Source organism: Varroa destructor, unplaced genomic scaffold (genome assembly GCF_002443255.2).
Source record: "Varroa destructor unplaced genomic scaffold, Vdes_3.0 BEIS01000001.1, whole genome shotgun sequence".
In the NCBI taxonomy this organism is placed as follows: Eukaryota; Metazoa; Arthropoda; class Arachnida; order Mesostigmata; family Varroidae; genus Varroa; species Varroa destructor.
The window spans coordinates 71,073,789-71,096,590 of record NW_019211454.1 but is presented as its reverse complement, the minus strand read 5'-3'; the positions used below and the strand labels follow the sequence as shown (position 1 = coordinate 71,096,590).

At 45.1% G+C, this 22,802-nt stretch overlaps 1 protein-coding gene across 2 annotated transcripts in view; it reads left to right on the top strand.

Moving 5' to 3' along the window:
• Positions 1-22,802, top strand: part of LOC111255584 (netrin receptor UNC5B-like) — a 44,561-nt gene that overhangs the window by 17,828 nt on the left and 3,931 nt on the right. For both annotated transcript variants that reach the window (XM_022817698.2, XM_086974232.1), the window contains 6 exons: positions 3,731-4,174; positions 18,049-18,342; positions 18,846-19,188; positions 19,627-19,895; positions 20,296-20,463; positions 21,014-22,580. In XM_022817698.2, coding sequence (XP_022673433.1) covers positions 3,731-4,174; positions 18,049-18,342; positions 18,846-19,188; positions 19,627-19,895; positions 20,296-20,463; positions 21,014-22,580 — 3,085 coding nt within the window. The remainder of the gene's footprint in view (positions 1-3,730; positions 4,175-18,048; positions 18,343-18,845; positions 19,189-19,626; positions 19,896-20,295; positions 20,464-21,013; positions 22,581-22,802) is intronic.

The window sequence follows — 22,802 nt, the reverse complement described above, 5'->3', positions numbered from 1 at the left end:
TATATATTATAAATAGTGCATCAACCGTGAGCGTTGCATGTTTTCGCTTTACGTTTCATTAGTATATGAGTAACATTGTACTGATATTCCTACGCGGAATAAGTTTGGGCTATGAAGCAGTTCGTCAGGAACCTAAAACGATCCTGTAATTGCTATATTGTTTCTACAAACCGTTATTCTGGCATGGCTCATTCTGATGTAGGGACACTCAAATAATTTTCAGGGTCTTAACTCATGCATTACTTTATTGAGCGGTCTTACCTATTACCAGCGAAAGCAGCAATCACGTAAATCTTAAGAAACGTATCGGTACTTCTTACGTGAACAAAGATCAACACTGTCCGATGTGTAGAAGGATCTAGCGGCGTATCTGTAGTTAGATATTATAGCTTGGAGAATTAAGTTTTCGTGATTGTTTTGTCGGACAAAAATCTAGTGTATCCTTAACAGATGGAACCTTTCGTCTTTCTGAGAGGCGCATATGCTAAAGGCGGCGCACAGGTTACAGACCCAGAAATAAAAAGAGAAGGAAACGGTCCGAAACAACGAGTCGTCGCGTACTGTGCCCAAGAGGCAAGTGGCTCGTAGTAGAATAGGGATAACAGTAAGCGGGAGAAATAGGGGCAAGGTACGCTGCTGCTGCTGCTGCTGCTGTTGATGGAAGTAATCCGCAAAAATGGATAGCCTCCCCAGCTTTCTCTTGCTCGCTTGTTGTAGCAGCGCGCGGCATGGGAACAGGTTATGAATACATTACGGGGCGTAATCATTACCAACACCGCTTGGCGCCGCTCGTCGGCTGTATTGGGGTCTTGGCTTCTCATTCTCGTACCCCTCCTTTTTTCTTTTTGCCACCGGCCGTTTTCTCATTGTGTTTTTATGTAGATTGCCACTGCCGAAAGCGCTAAATACAGTTATAGTCGACCAGTTGTATCTAGACCTGCAAGCACAACTGTCGGACAGCGGTCTTCGGATTAACTGCCATGGTCCTGCGCTCAGGTCCTGCACTACCAGGGCTGGTTTTTGCAGGAAATCTGAACGTTAAGCTGAAATAAAACAGAATAAGACAGTTTACGTGATGGCGAGTCTTAGTAGTAGTTATGCTAGTGGTAGACGCGTACTTTTCGCTGATGTAAATAGCCCACCATGGTCGAAGCTGATGGTTTTTCTTTTCGTGCGTAAATCCTGTCCTCCCGACACAACTACACGCTCAACTCGCCTTCTGAAGGTCCTTGGCCAAAGTTAGAACTGTCGGCTGCCAACAAAAGCAGACAGGCAGCTTGGTGATCTTTGAAAGTGCGCAATGTTATTCTGCTTTGTCCGTGACCCGCTCGGCGGCAACAACAACAATAGCAAACGGACGAAGACACCAAATCGGGCGTTCGCTATAGTACAAGCTAGAGGAGGGTATAATACAGTGTAGTAAGCTTGCGAGATGCTACAAAAATTTCGCTTCTTTTATTGGCTAAGAAGTTGCTTCTTTTTCGTTGAGCTACAACGTCGGGCGGTGCCTTGGGTTCTTCAGCTTCGTTCAAACGGCTTCGTTCAGTGTCAAGATGTTAGCCTAAAAGTGTGTCCCTCTTGCGTGCTTTCGAAAAGGGTAGGTAAACCCCAAATAAGGAGACATGTTGGTGACTGGGTCACGACAGTGGAGACCCAGGTCTTTTTGGTTTTCTTTTATCTCTTGGTGCCCTGCCATGCTAAGGTGCCGAAATAGGTACACCTCTCTCCATAGTTGCCACTTAAGTCAGCTTCCCAGGTTCCGTCGGGTAGGTTTCTGCTTCTAAGTCTTTTCACAGTATCGTTCAAGCAGCCAGTATCGATCTAGGGTAAATGTGCAAGAATTCTTTTCGCACGGCAGAAACCCCAGGCGGCAGCCACGTCTGATGATTCAACCTGTCTGTCTGCTTCCTTATATACGCTAGAGTCAACGAGCTGTTGCCCTTCGGTGCTGGTGTCAGAAGGACCTCGAAAGGGTTGGTAGGAAAAGGGCTGGACGCTCTCCAATCAGATGGTACCAAGTGCCTTCTTGTTCGTGGCTTAGATAAATCGCTTTTCTTCTAACTAACTTACGAAAAGAACCGTATTGGTAGCCGGCTGTTTTTTAAGGGGCGCGAAAAACCATCTATGACTTTCACAAAATGGATCGACACGTTCGAACTTTACGCATTTAAATAGCTCAATCTAACGCGAACATCTGTTGTCAACATTAGTTTTCAAAATCGAGCATTCGCCAGTTCATTGTGGTGGAGGCTCGTGGCATATTGGGCTTATAAGGCGGAAACGTATGTATTCTCGGTAATCAATCTTCTCCGGTAATTCCAGGAACCCACCAAGAACGCTCTCCCTATAACCTAAAGTCTTTCTTTTAGTAAATCGATAGAAGTGTAACACGTGGCCTGGGTACAACCCTGTCAAAAACGGCGTAAAGTTTATTCTTCTTCAAATAAATCGGATCGTACAGAAGCAAAAGGTTCTGGCAAAACTTCTTAATAAGCTTCTCCATTTCCATTATGTTGAGTCGGTGTGTTCCCTGGTGCTTTTTGGGACGCGCTATATTCGGCTCTCCGAAGCCAGCAGAGGTGTTGGGCGAGATGTTAAAGATGGGGCAAAATAGACCGTTTTCGTTTCTAATTTCCGGCCGTGAGCGAGCATAGCAACCGGAGGCATAGCAGCGGTAAGACAGCTGCAGAGGAAAAGCAAGAAGGGGTCCATGCACCAACCTCGACTGAAACGAGATGGTCTGCGTGCTGCAAAAGCAATGGCATGGCTGTCTGACTGTTCCCCGGTTGCACAGCTACTCGAACGCTCGCAGAACGACATTCATTTAAGGCCATTGCTGGGCTTTGTGGTCTTCTTTTTTCTTCTTTACTTCATGCCGCCTCTATTCGTTCCACGGCGAAGAAGAAAAGAAAAAGAAAAGCGAAGCAGAGCATGGAGAGAATAACTGCTCTGCTGGCCGTTTACTTAAGCAATTTCGCCATTTTCAGCCATTGCTTGCACGTGCTGCCACCAACATAGCCCTATTCTAGCAATTCGTCGTTTACTAAGAGTCCTTTTTACGAGACTAGTCGATTTCGTTAACGTTGGTCTGTCGGTTGCTTGTCGTCAAGCAATTGAATACCTCGCCGATTTCCTTTCTCGGTACCCACTTACGTAAATCTCCAACATCGGCCGGAGCTCCTACTTAATCGCGAGATCCAAAAACATTAACACACCGGTCTCCGTTGTGGGTAGTGTCAATATCAACGACACATCGCAGCATCGCGGCTCGTGTGTATAAGTTTATGTGCGCGATGATGACGTGGCCTGATCAAGGCGCCTAAAGTAGAGGAGCGGCTGGAGGTACTCGATGCTGACAAAGTTAGTGCTCGCCGCTTGCTCCGAGCGGATATCTCGGATTTACTCTGAAAGAAAGGCGGCAGAAGCGGGAGACCCGCTGGCTAGACACGTAGAGGGCGTTCGATCGAAGGCTTTAGTTTCGGCTTAAAGGACAGAAAACGAGGAGACTCATGTTATGCTTTAGGGTGCTAGTGTATCGCACAGCTGCAGTGGCTGATGCCGTATGGCTGTCTATAGTGCTATTAGTACAGGCTGCTTCGGGTGCGCATTAACGAAGTGGAAACCTGCATGCAGAGAGTGAGATAGCCTATGGGCGGTTAAGTCTCTCGGGTAGACCTGGCCGCGGGTACTAACCAGATACTGCTTTGGTCTGTTGCAATCTCCATTTCAGATGAGTTGGAGGAGGACCTGGACGAGGAGCAAGACGGAGATGGGGATCGAGATGCCAGTGCGGCACTTGGCGGTCCCCTTGGACCGTCTGGGGTCGATACTGGTGGAACGAGCATGAATCAGTTACTCACCCACGAAGTCATCAAGGGCCCCGTGCTGGTTGAAGAGCCGCAAGACGTAGCCGTGTCCAAAGGTCGCCCTGGTCGTCTGCAATGTCAGGCGTCGCACGCATTGTCTGTGCACTTTCGCTGCAATGGGCATAGCCTCACCTCAAAGACAGTAGATTTTGTTGATCCTATGACAGGCGTTCGTAACATTGAGGCAGTGGCAGAAGTACATCCCCATCGATTGCTCAAGGAAGCGGGTCACGTCATGCAGTGCGTTTGTCATGCCTGGAGCAGCATCGGTAAAGTGCAGAGTCGGGTCGCCACTGTTGCGCTAACACGTAAGTATCTACTATCATTCTTCTGCATACATATTATACCTATGGATAACAATCTGCAAAATTCTTTTCCAGCATGGTTAAATTAAAGCCTTAACAAACTTTGCATCATGGAGAAACATTTCAGAACACGCATTGCATATTTAAATACGACCACCAGGATTGAAATATACATGGCGGGAAAGGTTCTATCAGTTTTGTTAGAATATTCTATTAAATTCACTTAGCGTCAAGGTAGTGTAGTTGGATGATAGTTGGCTCGTTGGAGAACTCATTGCTATAATAGGTAGGATTAAATTTAGAAAGGTAAATTTTAGTTCTGTGACCTCTTTTAGCGGGTACTAGGGATACAGTCGGTCTCTTTTTATTGTGAGTTCTTTAATAAAATTAATCTGGGCATAAAAATCGCAATGCGGCAAGATATAATTAAATCAAACAAAACAATTATATTATTACTGAAAACATTAATCCTGTTGGAATCTGTTCTCTTGTTGAAATTAATACCGATACAAAAGCGTATGTCGCTTTTAGGAGAAAGCGAATCACAGCGTTCAGAGTTTGCTCTTTGCATTGGGTTCGTCATCAACAGTCGAAAGCAAATTCGCTTCTGCCTTTCCTCTACCAATTGGGGTGCTCCTGTTGGTTCACCCCTTCTGTGCCCAGTCTTAAAGAATTAGACCGGATCAAGCAAAAGCGCGCAATCAGGAAATTGGTAGGCAAAGCAGTGAGTGAGTGAGTATCGCCATACCGTCGTTGTCGTTTCGATGAATCGTGGGTCACAAGTGAGATATAGGGTGACTGGTAGAAGGCAACGAGCGATGAGCTTGAGTGGCGCCGTCTGCAGCAGAGATTAGGTAGAAAGGCTGAATTGGACGACTGCCCTGGTTGAGGCATGATGCATTGTGATGACCAAAGCAGCAACGGTTGGAAACTCCGCGAAATGACACTGCTGGTCTACGCCGCCGGACAGAGTTCCTTAGTTCCAAATAATCACAGCGATGTATTTACTTTACTAGCCATAATGGAATCTCGTTTCCATTTCATTTAGGGACAGCCATTCGTTGTTTCGGTATAATGCAGTTTTCGCTTATATATTTCCGTTCTTATTCACCTACTTGTCAAGTATGGGAAATAGTTTATGTTATTATTACGTTTTTGTAACTCACAATTAGCATTACAATTTTTATATCGTGTTCGTCAGTACGGTATTCTGCTAATCCTTAATATCACAGGACGAGGTAGATGAAGTAGAAATTCGAAAGAAGGATTATTAAAAGTTGGCCTATTTCATATAAAGTGGCGACAAGGAACATCAACCGCGCCCACTTAAGTCAGCCCTGGCCGTCCATTAGTCTGGTACGTGTGGCTCCCGAGATTAAATAAACTATGTAGGGTTGAATAATATATTATAGTTTCCCGATCGACGAGTGTCCGATAGAGTTCAGAATTAGCAGGTTCATCTCGACTACTACACGCAGCAATAGTGCCAAGTTGCAAACACAAACATGAACCCGCAGCTCGTGTGCATCTTCGAAAGGGTGTTTCTCATATACGAAGCCCTTATCCATTTTCGATATTACAGCCTGAAGCTAAATTACTACAAAAGAAAAACATACATTTCTGACTTGTGGGTAGCTGGAGTTCATCTAATACATTGCTTAACGTCTTCTCGATCCTTTCCTGGTACGCGACTTTAGGCTCCCGTTTCCAAAGCTAATTTGAAAAGGCAGAAAGACTGATTCTAACTCGGAATCTAGTCGGTGTGTCCCCTACAGTCCTTCTCCATTCTGCGACGTCAACCCCTGAAGGTATCAATTTCCCATTCAGTATCAGTCTGCCCGCCTACCGTCTTCTGTGGCATAGAAACCTTCATTGCTGCTCTTCGCTGCTTTTGCTGTGCCTGATTTTCTCGGCCAGCCCACACGCTACTAATGGCGGTAATCAATGTTCCGCCGTTGGCTTCTTGTGGCTCGTTCTCTGTGGCCGTCTCTCTTGTTCTCGACGCCTTCTGAGGTCCTTGAAGGCCCTGCTGCATCGCACTCAGTGGATTCCTCGGTTTCCCTGTTTTCGTTAGGTTCTGCACTAACTTGTGCGCCCTGGTTCCTTCCTTTCTCGTTCTATTTGAGAGTTTCTTTAAATCGGCGCAAGTTGCTTCTTTCCATGTCGGCTTAGAATATGCTTTTCGACTTCTGCCCTGTTCGCTGGTGCTAGTGCCAGTCAGCACCATCGAAGTTATCCTAGCACAGAGCAGCATCAGCCGTAGAATTAGCGGCAACAGCAGCAGCAGCCACTTCCACTTCGATGCATACATACAGGCAGATAATGTGAAGCCAAAGCTCGTTGTCTTGTCCATGATATTAATTCTTTTTCAGTTTCTTTTTGCCTTTTGTTAACCCTGTACCGGCCTCTTCTGAGCATTCTTTTCCTTCGTACGCTTTCTCGTCTTCCGTCTTTGTTTGTTGTCGCCTGGGTTTCCTCCATCGAGCTCTCATCGGTTCGAAGCTTCTGCTCTCGCGACTGCTGCTGCAATGCCTTGAACAGCTATTTCGGGGTCAATCTTCTTTTGGAAACGAAAATGACATTCCCTTTATGCTACACCATGGCCTAACCATTCTTTTCAAGCTGGATTCCTCTACCCTGTTATGTGCCGCCGCAGATATCGGAGCTGCCTCTGTTCCCGCAGAAAAGCTCGGTCGTTATACATAAATGCGCTGTCCAGACCCCCCATCTGCTGTCAGCTGTAGTGCCTGACTGTTCTCGTCTGCTGGCACTGCGTTTTCGCTCGTTCTTTAGCCTTCTATGTGCTTTGATTCCCCGTTATGTCTGTCATGTAACTGGCGTAAAGCATAAGAGTAAGCTCGTCACGAGACCGCAACTAGGGGGCTCAGGGACAGCCCGTAGCCTGCTAGTGCAGAGGAGTCGGCTGATCCATAGCGGCAAGAGGTCACGTCGCGCACCGCTTGATTTCCCCGCAAAACAGCCGACACACCATCGAGGCAGTTACCCCCTCCGGAGGTTCCCCTCTCTTCTGTTGGCAGAGCTGCCCTTCCGTAGATATGGCCGTGGTCTGTGGCTGACTTAGAATTCCAAATCTGTTGCATGACGCCTGCCATACTCAGCTTTTCTATTATCACAGACCTGCAAACCTTGCCGGCAGACACGTCGACGCCGGCTAACTTCGTTTGGCGCAAAGCGACGGTCGCCTTTCGGCGACAAGTAAGCGGCGGCTAATAGGCATTTTGGCGACGTTTGGCAACATTCCCCTACGGTGATTGCTGGCTAAAGTTCAAGTTAAAAAGCAATCGTTTTCTGTGATCGAGCAGTTGAAACATTCGGTCGATGAGGAAAACAAACAAGTCAAAGCAGCAAACCCAGCCAATCTTAGCCAGCCAGTCTTAACGAATATATACTACCATTCGGTGGGTCTGAAATCGTGCGATATGAAGTGTAGCTCGGAAACAAGGCGCACCCAAATGTGCAAAACTTCATTCGCCTTGTAAATTTTTAAAGTGTACTTTTTATATACCCTGACCAAAAGTTATTCGATGTTCGAAAAAATAATTTAGATTACGTTACCGTGGTAGTCTCTATTTGTCGCTATTATTTTTTCCGAAGATTAAGTGGTTCGACGAATCCGATTGAAGAAGGACGAATGTGTGTGACGACGGCTGGGTTTCTATGAGTTTGCACTTGAAATGTTGCCGCTTGCCATTAATCGGCCTGGGCGGGGCCACGAGGGTCCTTGTGCGGGTTAAACCGGAGCGAGTAAAAGGCGGAGTCGTTCAAAAGTTGACCAGACATTTAAAGTGTTGCTACCGGACTTGCCCGGGGACCTGTTCTGACCATCTCGTGTACAGGCGCTGTACGTCTGGCCCAAAACGGCACAAGTGAGCTAAAGCGAGTTTTCCAAGTTATGGAATTTCGACAAATACTACAATAATTTCGACACGAAACGACGGTCAGCGGACGCAGTGCATTATGATATTAAACTAGCTAGCTTAAATACAGGTTAAGGTCAGATTATAATATACGTAGTAGCCATCGAAGTATTAGAGAGTCCCCGGGATGAATTTCTTTATTTAGGTAGGAAACAAGTTCCACCTAGTACCTGACGAATGGAAATCCGATGTGTTTATAGTAATGATTCAACGTGGGTTAAAATCACATTAGACTACTTACTGTGATAGATAAAAGGTATTTTAGTTAATCGATCGATGATCATATACACAAGCATTTGCAGAAAACCTCGTCGTTCGAAACCCCTCTGCGTATAACTAAAACATTACGAATAACCTGATCGTTAGGGATACAAGTGAAGCTGATAGAAATGGACCTCTTTAGATGGATCTAACATAAAACCCAATTAAGTTACTCCGTTAAATAAATGCTGCAGTTGATGCACATCGTTATATGCTGGAAACATGCCCGTGTAAGGTTTTTATTTCTCTTCCTTCAAACAAAAAAAAAATGTAGGATTATCTTTATTCTAAAATCGTTAACAATTTGTTATTTTCGAGGTATCTTTATTTTAGATCTGGGCCGGCAACAGGAAGTGCGTACGATTTTTTTTCTTATTCAAATGACAGTATCCACCGTAAAAGACGAGGCCCGCCGCCCGTTGCGTGCTTTCATTAATATGCATTATCATGGGCCGTTCCGTGATTTGCAGAAAGTTGGTTAAGTAGAGAATATAACAAGCAGATGTCTTTAACTTAAGGCCACCAAGTGTCCTCATCAACACAAATCGGGGGAGGACTAATTAAACTTTTCGGCCAAATCTAGATAATTAATCGCATGTACATACTTCAGATATAATGAGCGATAGTTAACTGTGGCATTCACTTGGCCGGCTGTAGAGAGAGTCAGCGACTTGATACTCGACATCGTTCGACATTCTGAAGCAATGCGTAGTAAAGCTTCTGTTGTGTTGAGTCGAACATCCGATGTCTAGGCCTCTAAATAGGACATAATCTATTTGTCGAAAATTGTCTTGGTTTTTGGATGACGCCATAGAGTAAAGGTTTATGGTTGCACCAAGGGGATACAGCAAAAATGGTTTAAGAAGTAAATTATTGTCAGCATAGCTTTTTCCTTTGTCCATCGTTTTTTGCAGAGAAGAGCCGAAATTTTTTCTTTCATAATTCCTTTTTGTTTTCGGAGCCATCGAGCGAATTCGTATTAGTAACGTTCAACTTCAATATAAATATAAAAAATAATTATCTTAGAAAACACTCAGGCAACATGGCTAGCGTTCAGATGTATCACATATTTGTCGGTAAGGTCCGTAACGGGCAGCAACGTGAGGCGCCTCTTCCAGAAGACAACTTTATATGTAAAGCCTTTGTATTATTATCTTTTTATTGGATCTTTTTATTGTTTATATGATTATTTTAAAAATCTTTTTATTGAATAATATTGGACAAGATGATTCTAGTAGATTGGGTAAGTAAAAACACATTCGGTACAAGGTCTTCGCCTCTAAAATTAAAGCTCAAAATAAATACAGCAGATTTTATTCAAAATCCTAATTTACTTTAGTCCTATATCCTACCGCATATCGTAGCGAACGAAGGCGCACGTCTGCTCATGCGTTCTGTGAAAAATTTGCTCTGCTTTAGCACAAAAAGAAGCTAAATTTAAGCTTGCGCGCCATTGTCATGATGTTGCCCCACGATAAAACGTATCGAGCGCATCTGATGCTTTTCAGGGACGACTAAATAGCTATAAGAGTTACTAGGAGCATCTAGCCATGTTTTTACTAAAGGCGTGCTGGGTTGCCTCTAAAATTTAAAAAGAAGAAATAGTATTGTGGAACCTTCGTATTTCTTTTTCGGAACGATATGTGATCGCGTCAGCTGGCGACGAGTCTGACAAGGACGCAAATGTACAAAAATCAACAAAACTGTCGACCGATCTTTATAACTAGTAAGTCACTTCATCCACATACATACGGCGTACATATAAAGCGAATGACAGAGATTTTGAAGTACGTTCATGTTTTATCTACAACAATGCAAGACAGCATCTACTTCGTAGTCACAAGTTTCCATTTTCACGTGTTTGATACTGGTCAAATATGCATATAAACCCTCGCGATATCCCAGCAGAGATAATATACCCTGAAGAACAATGCGCAGAGATGCATGATAAGCTGACATCTTTCCCATTATAAATCACAAGTAAGGCCAAGCGCTGAGTCCAAATTTTTGTTCTTGAGAGGCACAAACAATCTCTATTATGCATTTTACTTGCGTACAATAGGCAGCGTCTCAGTGATACGAGCAAGTGCGGGAATTATGTATAAAATATATATAGACTGCAACAGTAACTAAAAACTTTGTTAGGACAGCTTAATAGATCGGTAACTTCGGATGCCACCTTGCGCACTCCACCCATATACACGCATATTGATAAACACCTAAAAGTAATAGGGATATTTCAAAGAACGCAATGCCTTTACATCAGCATTTAGCGTCCAATGAGAACTGTTAATAATCGGCTGCCGCGGCGGAGTGTCAAATGAATTCCATACGAGTTTTAGTTTACTAATGGGTCGAGGGATTGGAAAGGATACTGAATCAAAGAGTTGACCCGTATACAGTATACATGTCGAAAGGTTCTCTGCTCATATGTCGAGTCGTTAGGCTGACAATTAAAACAAAACTTAGGCTTATTTCTCCTGACCATAGAGCTACAGTACCTCATCACCAGCTAGCACTTACACAACGCAGTGAACGTGTATGATCTTTGTTGGTGACACTCAACACGTAACCAGAGACGTGGCGGTTCCACGGCTGTAACGTAATTTATGCCATTGCACACTTTATCCTAGAACTGCACTTCACCCTAAAGAAGAGCAACCCCACCACTATTCAGCTTGAACCGCTGCTACAAGCCCACAAGCTATGAACATTGGCTCTTAGCTATGTAGCGAAATGTAGAACGTTTGCTACTGTACCATTAGGTAGGGCATTCTCAGTAATAACGAGGGGCTACCGGGGTCGGCGAGAACGTGAAGCTTCAACCGTTTCTTCAAGCGAGTTCTCATTTCCACGTTCGCCGATTGTCCGTAGAGAGAACGAGGGGAAACAGGAAAAACTGAGAGAAAGAGAAACCAGCTTCGTCGCTGTCCCTTCAGCCTGCTGTTTTCAGTTTCTCGTCTCAGTTCCCCGTTTTCGACGCCTCAGTCATCTTAAATCCAAGCTACGATCGAATATTTAGCGAATGTGTTTCCTCTTTACCCGCTTCTGTGAGCTTCCGTTCATCTCCTGCTCTCCGTTCGCGCGCGAACATACACAGACAAACGCTTGCGGACAGACAGGCACAAACCCAACCACTCGTTCATCTATCCGCCAACGTATTCACGGACGCTGTGTCCCGCTGGCCGTGCGTACATTCTCATCACTTGCTCGCGACTACCAAACTGCCGCACTCTCCTGTTTGCGAAGCGCGAGCACAAGCGTAAAGCCTTTGTGGGCAAATTTAATGGGGCGAAAATTGGAGCTTCCTACATTGCTCCTCGTTCACGTCGGCATTTCAGCCTCGCAGAGCGGCGCTCTTTGGCCCGGTTCCTGCTGCCGCCGCAGGCCGTCAGTTCCAATCCGGAGGGACTTGGTTTCCGAAAGGGGCGGACGTGTTTCCACTTACTCCGCTGGCCTTACGGTCTCCTAATGCGGAGGGTGGCGCACTGCGTAGCCTAGTCATGACGCAAAGGAGAGGCAGAGAAAGAGGATGAGCGAGATTCGGCCTTTCCTCAACGACAGCGATGAGAATTGAGTGGGTTGCCCGCAGGCCTTCTCCGATTTGAATTTATTATTATAGGGCACTGTTGCTGCCCCCGACGAATGTCGTTTAGTTCGGTCTCGCTTTTATCAACTGGCTGTCTATGCACATTTGGTGCGCATTTTGTGGACCTTTACAGGTATTTTAGGTTGACGGTTCAAAAGAGAGGAGCTCCATTAACTGTTTCATCCTTTACGCCACAATCATTATGACCTTATACCAAGGTGCGGCCCTAAGAAATCTACCTACTATGACCCATTTTATTTTGCGAAAATTCCTGAAAAATATAGCACTGGCGCGTTCTTACAATGAGCCAGAAGTGTACACGGTACAAAGGATATGTGCGTGTATACGAGTGTATGGCTATGTGGCTGGCGGCCAATACGGGGATGGATTTTGGGCTGAGCAGGGATCCGATTTACTCATCCAGTTCCAACACATAACTGTGTACATCGTGAGCCTTTTCGTACATAATATAGCAGGACAAGCGGGATAAGTGGGTATATATCATAGGTCAACAGACGAGCAGAGCGAAGGAATAAGACTAAGGGGTTGTGGACCCAAGTCTAATATATGCGCTATACAAGATCGTGCCTAGTGCCGTCATGGTACTGCCTTTGCTTGCTACCTGGGACAGATGCCGCAGGTTTCTGCCCAAATGCAAGTCTTTTTCACACTTTTCCATGCCTAATTCCATCGAGATTTGTTCGACGACCACGAACAGTCATATACAGTCATGACTAGACTATGCTACTGTTTATGCGCATCCGTAGAAGGCGATGGTCAACCTCCTTTTTACAGATGAAAAGATGATGACGCAGATGAGAACAAATTAAGAATATTATTAAGAAGCACCATATTTCTAATATAATTACCACGTTGATTCTCACTAAACAAAAATGATTTGACTGTACAATGAGTACTGCAATATTATGTAAGGACTAAGAATTCTTTACTTTCGATATCGAATCGTTTTCTCTGTATCCCACCCTGCCCCTTATAGAGAGAGAGAAGTGGTGGCCAGATCCTGGTACAAGAGGCTCTTCACAAGCAAGTTAAGTCCTTCCGCATGATGTTCAGCGATGTAAGAAGCAGGAAAGCGCTGGGTAGAGGGTCAGCCGGAGACTTCCATCATCGAATCAGTGGGACTTGTCTGAGCTGACCGAGGCTGAACAGAAACTAGCGTAGCCGCAGTCGCCATCAAGTGGCCCTTAGGGATCTCACTCTTATGTGCTCTCTGTCTGTGCGTCTGGTGAAGCCGGGGACAGGGTTCAAAGCGAGAGTGGGAAGACGGAGGAGAAATCGTAGGGTGGCTGGCAGTAGTCGTGCTGCCCCAACATGATTGCCCCTACCGCGTTGCTTGGCTGCGAAGGCACTGCCGCGCAGACCGAGACAGGGACATGCGCAGTACCGGCCATTTTGATGGGCAGCAGGAAAGCAAAGGAGGGAGTTGAAGGAAACTCGGGAAGGGCGTATCTTCCCATTAACAAAGTGCTCCCCCGAGACAAGCCTTCGAAGATACTAACCGTCCCCTTATGCGATCGACTACGACCACCCTGCCAAGCAGCAGCACCCTTATTGGGCCCTTTCTGCTGTAGGACCTTTCGATTCAACTGCCACCTCCTACTCACGCGGAGACGTTTAGATTGATGGAGTCCATTCTTGGACAAACAGTAGCGAACCATTCTCGGTGGTCCACCCAAATAGGACACGAAAGGAACTCCGTTTGTGCGACCTATTGCCAGTGCAGCCACGACCGCTCCCATAACTACTATAGGCAGACTTACTATAGGTGGCTTAAAACGGACATCTGAGACAAGTAAGAGAGAGTATAGCGCAAGGGGTCGTTCCGTTGCAGAAGGCCACGAGGCTCGGGCGGTACTAAATTCAAGGGTCCTCAAAATTGCAATGAACAGATGGATGAGTTGCATATATACTGATTGTCGGTTAGTCATCAATGACCGTCCATCCCATAGAGCCGTTCTAAGGGGGCGCGGACAAAATAAAGGAGTGACCAGAATTCATTTTATACCCGCCCCACTCATTGGTGTAAACTTCAAGCGAATGCTGCGGACTCTATGACCATGCTGGCCTATACTTCACAGAAGACTCGTTCCTGGTCTCGTAAGCAAATCGGCTTTTTATGCATAATCGCTAATCAAATATATTCATCCATCTTCGTCCTTAGATGGCGCTGCAACCGTAATGGAAAGGACATATCCACTTAGGTTTCCATTCGATCGTAGTCATTCGACATTCTTGTATACCGTTATTCCCGAGGTTGTTGGTATCGTTGCCATTCTATTCCTTAAGAGAATTTGGAAATATTTTGTTCATCGTGTATCTTTCACGGCGAAGTTGTGAGCTGTGCTTCTAACAGACCGACAGTTCGACCGGTCGCGTCTACCGCATTATATATTTGTTTGATCATAGCTTTGTCTTATACTAGAATTCATGCACCAAGCCTTGCTGGACCACTCAGGGACAAATATGCCCCGTGTACGCTGCTTGCACCTTAATGTCAATTTGCCCGAAGAGTAAAGAGCAATCTCGTTTATATAAGTTTGTCTTTCATACCCCAATATATGTACGAGTATATGTTTGCGAGTAGGGCTTTTCACCGTCGGCCATGGACGAGTCGATACCGTTACCGTATTTCATGCCCTTTTCGTTATCCCCCACGCGCTGCTACCATAGGCAACGAATATAGCCCCATGCTAGATGTTAAAGGGGGGCCTTCGTAGACTTGTTCGACATTTATAATAGCACCGTCCGCGCCGTGTCAGCCTTACCGATCCCGGAACGGTACGCACGTAGCATTCGGCCCAAACGTCCTTTTCGCACAGACCGTCAGGTGTAAAAGGCCCTTCGTCTCTCAGCAGTTGTCTTTTGCTCTCTCCCCTTTTTGTCCGATCGAAAGTCCCGCACACATCTAAATGAGGATACGTTTGCATTATTTATTTAGAACCGAACCGTCGCTTCGGTCGTCCGTCTGCTAGTTTCTTCGTATGTGCATCGAATCGCTTTTATATTGCTGTCTCTCCAATGGCTCATCTGAAATAGCAATAGGAATATATATATACCTATAACGTTATGAAAAGCAGATGATATTATATTCCTACAGAATTATGCACAGTCGATATGGGTTGATGGGAAAGAGGCCATTGCACTAACTTAAATCCGTAATAATCTATAATTGTTGCTAAAGTCAATATCAAAAAAGCATTAAGATCATGACACTCGGGCATTAAACTAAGTTAAATTCGATGCCAACCGAATTTCGTTACGCTCATCCTGTTTTCCCTGCCGTTTGCCCAACGTGTATAACAATATGTACATTCGTCCAATCCGTGTATATTAATTCATTGTTATTCATGCTGGGTCTACGCACTGCATACGTCTTAGATTTTTAAAATCTTATTTTTTTCTCACTAGCAGATCTCTTCGATTCGATGCCCCTGCTGCTGCATACCCTTAGCTATTTTTTTTTACCGGTAATAATAAACTAAGAGATATGCAATAGTGAGTATTAACTAACTATAAAATATACATTCGTAATTACTTTCCAAAAGAACTACCTTATATATATAAGTGTCATGCATGTTAAAATAACTTTGGAAGTCGATTATTGTGTGGACATACAATGCCAATTTATCGGTAAATGTAATACATTTACGGTCCGACTTACACAGACCGTATTTTATAGGTCTAGAATGCACTACAAATAATGAGAAGTAACAAATTAAATGGCTATTGATTTTCTATCCAAACTTTTTCATTCGAGTATATCTTCCGTTGTGTCTAGATATTAAACGTATATTGAGGTAAGACTTGTGTTACATTGTCAAAGTGCACACCAAATTCATCCGATCCGAATAAACGGCGATTCAGGTATGAAATAGAATGACTTCCACTATGATAAGGAGAGCCTACTATTTGAACTTAGGTTTGTGGGTGGTTCAGTTTGAACTGCGAGATAGTTCCCCGGGGAGGACACAGGCGCCTTCGCTTTAACCCGCAGAGGGAGTAACCCGGCTAGCAGACGTTTCGACTCTACGAACAAGTAGCTCAATTTCTGCCTTCCCACCTTACTTCATAGCCGCCTCATGTTACCACCAGTGTGCGCTGGTTTACAGTTCCCGCTGCCTGTTCTGTTTTCTTGCGTCATCAAGCGGTGGTAACGGCGGTCGAAGTATACTACATTACATTGGAACAGAGGCGCATCTGAAGCGACCGCACTGTGAGAAGCAACCAGGCGTTTTGCAAAGGCGTCAGGCCTCTTCCTTCGCGCCAATTCCGTGTCCTCTGCTCCTATGTTTCGGTAGCCTGTTTCCAGCTCTCAACTGTTTTACTCATGCGACAGCTTCTGAATTTGCGCCCGTATAGCTTCCGAGAGCTTTGCAGGCGCGTGTACATTTTTCTGAAGTTTTCGTCATTTTCCTCACCTACCCACAGACTGCTGGCTGGCGAAACTCGATGCACGGATTGGATCGATTGGACATCCAGAGACACATAACACCCTCATACACAGCCACCCTAAAGGCAGGAAACGCATTGCATGGGAAACAGAACTGACATACAGCTGGGAGAGCTGTAAGATGTTCTTTTCTTGAGACGCACTGCGTTTCTCTACCGCTTTGATTTGCCTTTTCTCCTCTACGCTGCGTGCCGTGTCCGTCGAACAAAAAGGAACAGGCACCCGTTTGGACAGAGTCCTGCAGGTAAAAAACGGGCGCTGTTTAAAGGGCGTTAGCAGTCCCGAAGAGTTGTGGCAGTAGCTGGTGTCAGTGCCCCACTGCGAAGTCATGTCCAAGCTAGGCCGTTTTGCCGTGCACAAAGAACGGATTTCTTAAACGTGCATCCGCTGCTGGCAGGGAGGCTACTGAAGGACAGGGAAAGGGAGAACCATAAAACCTCATCGTGGCGGCTACAGAAAAGGTCTGCGCCTTTCTGTGGGTTCGTGCGTATGTATGTGTGTGTTGATGTGTTCGACTGTGACTTTGTGGGTCCTGTGTATGGTGTTCCTTAGCGAAGCAGATCCAGCGGATCTCTACTTTACGACCGTAATAGGATTTAGTTGAGTATAGCTCAAGCGGCCTTTTTAGTGTGGTCATCGAGCTGCGGGTCGGGTCGTCGCTGTTAGCTGGCGGGGTTCGTTTGGGTAGAATCCGAAGGGGTGCAGCACTCAGTGAAGACGGAGCAAAGGGAACGGACAGAGGACACTTCGGCTTGAAAAAAAAAGTCAGAGAGACGAAGCAAGGAGTCCAGAAGAAAAGCAACGGACGAAACCTCATCCGAATTTGGAGCAAGAAAACCGATTCTGGTGAATTTCGATTTCGTTCGTCAAAGCGGTTCCGGCGCTCTCCTTTACAGTTGAACAAAAGGTCGAGGCGAAAAGATCGATGGCTACCATTGGCCAATCTGATTCACTCTGTGCACTATACAAAGGGAAAGGAGGCCGTTCATACGAAACGATAGATATTTACGAGAAGTGATGAATAAATACGGCAGTCAGGAAATATCGACGAACGCGTACATTTTCCAATTTTACAAAAGGTTCGTGATATAAATAAAAGAGTGACATTGCTTGTAACAACAACGAACCTACACTTGGGTAGACGGCTTGGTATGGTGTATCACAGCAATGGGCACATATATAGCTGTTTATCAGAAGTGAGTATCCTGATAACAGGAGGGCTCCCTATTTTCAAACAAAGAAAAAAAAAAAACAACAGATAGGGTCGTACTTCGTGGGTGGGATTTGTGATTAAATAAATTGAAATAAGAGGAAACAATCCGAATCATACATGACAAATGGCATGATATTAATCAAAGCATTTAAACATTTGTTTACGTAGTGCAATCGGAGCTTACAAGGCTTCCGTTTATCCGACGACAGCTTTCCAATCCACCCGGTTATTTTTAAATTAAGCAAGATATTTATAAAAGAGAGAGAGAGAGGTTTAATTTACACAAGTTGTTAATTGTGCAAATAAGCGAACATCGTCTATTATAGTCTCTTAGCAAATGCGAATCATTGCTTACAATGCTATAATTTACTGTACTTTAATTTCATTATGACTAATTATTTTCAGCGTCTAGCCACTCTTCTGGTTCATCTCAGCCGCACAGGCGTTTGGTACCGTTAGGTGACAAAGTTGTTCTCGAGTGCTTGTCTTCATCTGCTGAAGCTCCGGAAGGCCGGGGCCTTTTCTGGCTTCACAATGGCAAAGAGATTATGCTCGATGACAACGTCGATCTTGATCAAGACTCAGGCAGTCTTGTAATACTTCGCGCTACCCTAGCGAATGAAGGCAACTACACCTGTGGAGTAAAGACGCCGAAAGGCGAAAGTCGACTTGGCGAAACCGCCTCCATTTCCGTTTTAGGTTTGTGTCTATTTCTTCTATCCTTTTGAATGTATGTTGTCCAGCTATTTGATTAAAATATATTATTCCAAGTCAAGTATCTGACTTTTAATCATAACAAATGGACAAAACTATAGACTATACTAAAAATGTACACGTTTGATTTAAACGCCGTAATAGAAGAATTACAAGATGGAACATGTAAATCTGGACTTTTTTATTATGAATTATTTCGAAGACTATCTAAGAAAAACAGGTATTTTAACGATTTTTTGCGTGTTATATTGTGGTCACAGCTGTTAGTCTCATCTGATCCAAAGCACTTGCTAGTTGTTTTTGAAGTATCCCTTTAGTACTTGAATAAGTTTTTCGTGACCACCGTTTTTGACCTGTTATGATCGCAATCTGAACGTATTCTCCGTCTGTCGATATTGTGTTCTGGTTCGTTACATTCGTGACCACCTTTCTATGGTATGCTGCGCTTCCGTACTTTATCTTCCCCCGTCATGCTGCTAACTCTTTAGCAAATGGCGGATGGAGCCCGTGGGGCCAATGGAGTGAGTGTTCATCGCGTTGCGGCCGGGGTCTGCGGACACGCACGCGATCCTGTACGAACCCGCCACCGCGCAACGGTGGCCACGATTGTCTTGGGGACTATTCCGAGAAGAATGACTGTCACGCTGGTGGGCCCCATTGTGGCGGAGGACCACATCCATCATCTAGCCATGCCTTGGGATCGGGAGGTAGTGTCGTCGGCGGCGGCGGCGGCAGCAGTGGAGGATCAGGACAAGGAGGAGGGCCTGTTGATGGACGGTGGGGTCCTTGGTCGGCCTGGAGTAGCTGTGGAACCGATTGCAGACAACACAGGTAAATAATAGCCAAGTTACAAAGAAGCACTCCGATCCCATTGCTTTTGGAGCTAAATCCAAGGTGTGAAGAAATACAAGACACCTCTAATAGTTTCATTAATTAGACGTGTAAATCAATAATCCCAACGTGACTAATGCTAATATATAAGTCACTTTAAAGTGAATAATCCCTAGACGTTTTACGTGCATCAATTTGGCAACTTTATTGAGCGTTGTTTTCGGGTCTTGGCAAGTCTTCGAGCTAGACAGGCACTAAAATATCAAAACAACTTCTGAGACAAATAAGTAAAATTTATCAAAGTAGATTAATATACCATCTATTTAATCAAATTCACTTGTATAATGTCTATGCAAGCTGCTATTTACATTCATTAAGCATGTTCGTGAAACGGTTTCGTATCTCAAATTAAGCGAAATTGGATGTTTATTATTATAGGCAACGCCGGTGCATAAATCCTATATCTTCTCGGGGCAGTCGACCTTGTTCCGGCAAAGAGCAGATGGCAGCCAATTGTACAGGAGGCCTTTGCCCCCTTGTGGCCCATTCTCCGACGCTACCCCTGCATCCACACGGCCACAACGTTAATAATCACGTCAGCGGAGGTGGCCAACTTGATAATACTATAGGAAACAGCCCAAGCAACGGCAACCATAATAACAATCACTACTACGCTGATCAACATCCGATGCCCGCACACGACCAAGGTACAAGGGCCACAATCATTAACTCACTGATTCATTACTGGATTTATATGTCGTTGTTATTTGCTTGAGAACACTTTAAAATTTCAATATTTCCGTACAAACTGCAGAGTATAAGCAGGCCTATACTCTATCATCGAGTGTCTATAACCTACCACTAAAAATGCGCAGGCTTTCAGTTGCTTTTAAAGCTTTCAAAGATCAGAGAAGAGTACCCTAGACTTCATCAAAATTTTGAAGCACCAAACAATATATCTACGGAACAATGGTACAATACAATGCAGAGTTTTCATTCGAAAGCAGTAGAATCGTCAAATGAAAACGTTAACGAATATTTGCTATATAAATAACAGAGATTGAGTAGTTTATAATACTATCATTAATAAATCCCGTTACCTTTTAGGATTCATTGCGGCAAATCTTGGCGGTATCCAGGCAGTTGCACTTGTCATAGGCATGGCGCTCGCAGCAATTATTCTCGGCTTTACCTTCTTGATTGCCCTCCGGTTTTGGCCTGCTAGAGATCCCAGCAAACGGCATCAACCTCTCTACAGTACTGTCCCAGTCACAGGTTAGCTAAGCGTTAAATAAACAAAAACACTCTCCTCAGAAAAACATCACGTTGGGGTAGAATGGATGATACATCACAGGCAAATTTTAAAATCAAGGGTTTTATAGAAGACACGTAATCGCTCCTTACATAGCTACTTATTGTATATCTTGGGCTTTACAAGTTGCTTGGTGCTTTTAACATATGGAGTAGCGTAAAATACAACTATTGCTCTCCAGAATCTAACAATGCGAAAGCCTGTACAAAAATACTTCCCACTAAAAAGGATACCGACTAATAAAAATTACAGAACGGCTTTGGCCCGCTAGAGATCCTAGCAAATGATACCAATGTCTTTATAGTATAGTAGGATAATCCGACGTCGTACGTAACGCTTAATTATGATATATATGTCTGATGTATGATCGGAAGGCTAGAACTCGAGTAACGTAAGTGTCTGCATGCACCTGCGGCAGGCTGTGTAAACGGGCAGGTTTCACTGCATGCAAAAGTAATTACTGTTGCAAATTAGGTGAGTTTTAGACAAAGAAAAGCACTTATTTTCTTTCAGGCGTAATTCCGATACCACCAGACCTGACGCAGAGTTTAAATCGGGCACCAGGCCTTCAGGAATTCCTGAGTGATCAAAAACTTGAGCCCGGCATTAGCATGCCCCTCCTACAGCAGCTCTACGCGCCTAACCTCGCAATTGCTCCGGGTAGTCCTTTACAGTATCGCAATAACACTATTCAACAACAACAGCATCAGCAACAGCAACAGCAGCAGCAGAGGTCCCGCACGCCGAGTTCTACAAGCAAACCAAGAAGCGATTCACCAGCGAGCGGACGACATTCAGAGAATGGCGCCTCTGAGTATGACATCTATGACACTATCTCCGTGACGGCCAGAGCGTCCGTGGCCTCGGGTACGCTGATGCCACCGCTGGGCGTCGACAGTGACTTCATTTCGTGGGCTGCGATAGGACCAGCCGGTGGGCGTATAAACCTGCCGCACCTGGGCGTCTCGATGACGGTTCCCCCGGGCGCTATCAAAAAAGGAAAGTACGACATGTTCGTCGCGGTACTTAAGGAAGACCGCGATCGACCGGGATTTTCGGAGGAGCAGACCATTCTTAGTCCTATCGTACAATGCGGTCCCAGCGAGGTGCCACTGGCCAGGCCCGTTATTCTAACCTTCGAGCATTGCGCTCAGACTCCAGCCGAAAAATGGTCAATATCAGTTCTGTCTGCCGAGCCAACAAATGCAGGGGGAGCTGGCCAGACAGGCAGTACCGAGGAGGAGTATCTTTGTTGGAAACGAGTAGTTTCACTAGGTCAAGAGAATCTGAATACACCGCTCTATTGCCAGATGGACAGTAGGTTGTGCCATCTGCAGACTGATAGGCTCACCCGTTACGTTCTGTGCGGTGAATCGCAGGTTAACTGTTTTGCAACAAAGTCCCTCGTACTGCTCGCTTTCCTTTCGCGACATTCGTTGAGCCTTTCGCAGAGCGAGTTCTCAATCCGTATCTATTGCGTCGACGAGACCAAGGCAGCGTTGCAGGCAGTCATGGCTGCAGATGACGGGACCATACTCGAATCGCCTAAAAGCATCTATCTACACGATGGAGGAGCCAATCTGTGTCTTACTTTAGAGGATCTGGCAAAAGGCTGGGCCTATAAGTCTGGAGCTAACTATCAGGAGATACCGTTTAGCCACTTGTGGTCCTCGCGGCAATCGCTTTTACATTGTTCATTCACGGTGACATCAGCCAATTGCCGGGATCCAAAACATCCACTTGAGTGTAAAGTGACCATATATCAACGGGGCAATCAATCGCATCGGCAGGTACTACAATTAGAACATCACTTTAATCAGGAGTGCAACTCAACGCCAGTCTCGCCTATCTACCGCAATCTCAGCGAGATGAGCACTGGTATTGCAGGTATTGGCAGTAACGTAATGATGACTAAAAGTCTTGATTTACGTGGAGGTGGAACTGTGAGCGTTTCAGTGGTGCCCGTCGAAGGATTCCGTGTATCTGCTGAGGCGCGCTCCAAGTTGAGTACACTACTTGATCCTCCCCACCACTCAGGAGCCGACTGGCGTATGCTTGCTACGGAACTTGGCATGGACAGGTATGTACCTATGTTGGGACGGCGTGTAATTTTCGGACTAGTCCTTTAATGCTACGTAAACAAACGTTAAAGGAAGTATCATCATTCAGATATGAACTGGCTATATTCTGGCCAATTGTGTAACGAACTTTGTATTTGACTTAGCACACGAAGACAATGAATTAGTTTTATGCTTTCGTTGTCCTTAGAAGCTGCCATTAACGTCGAATTTCACAAACTCTC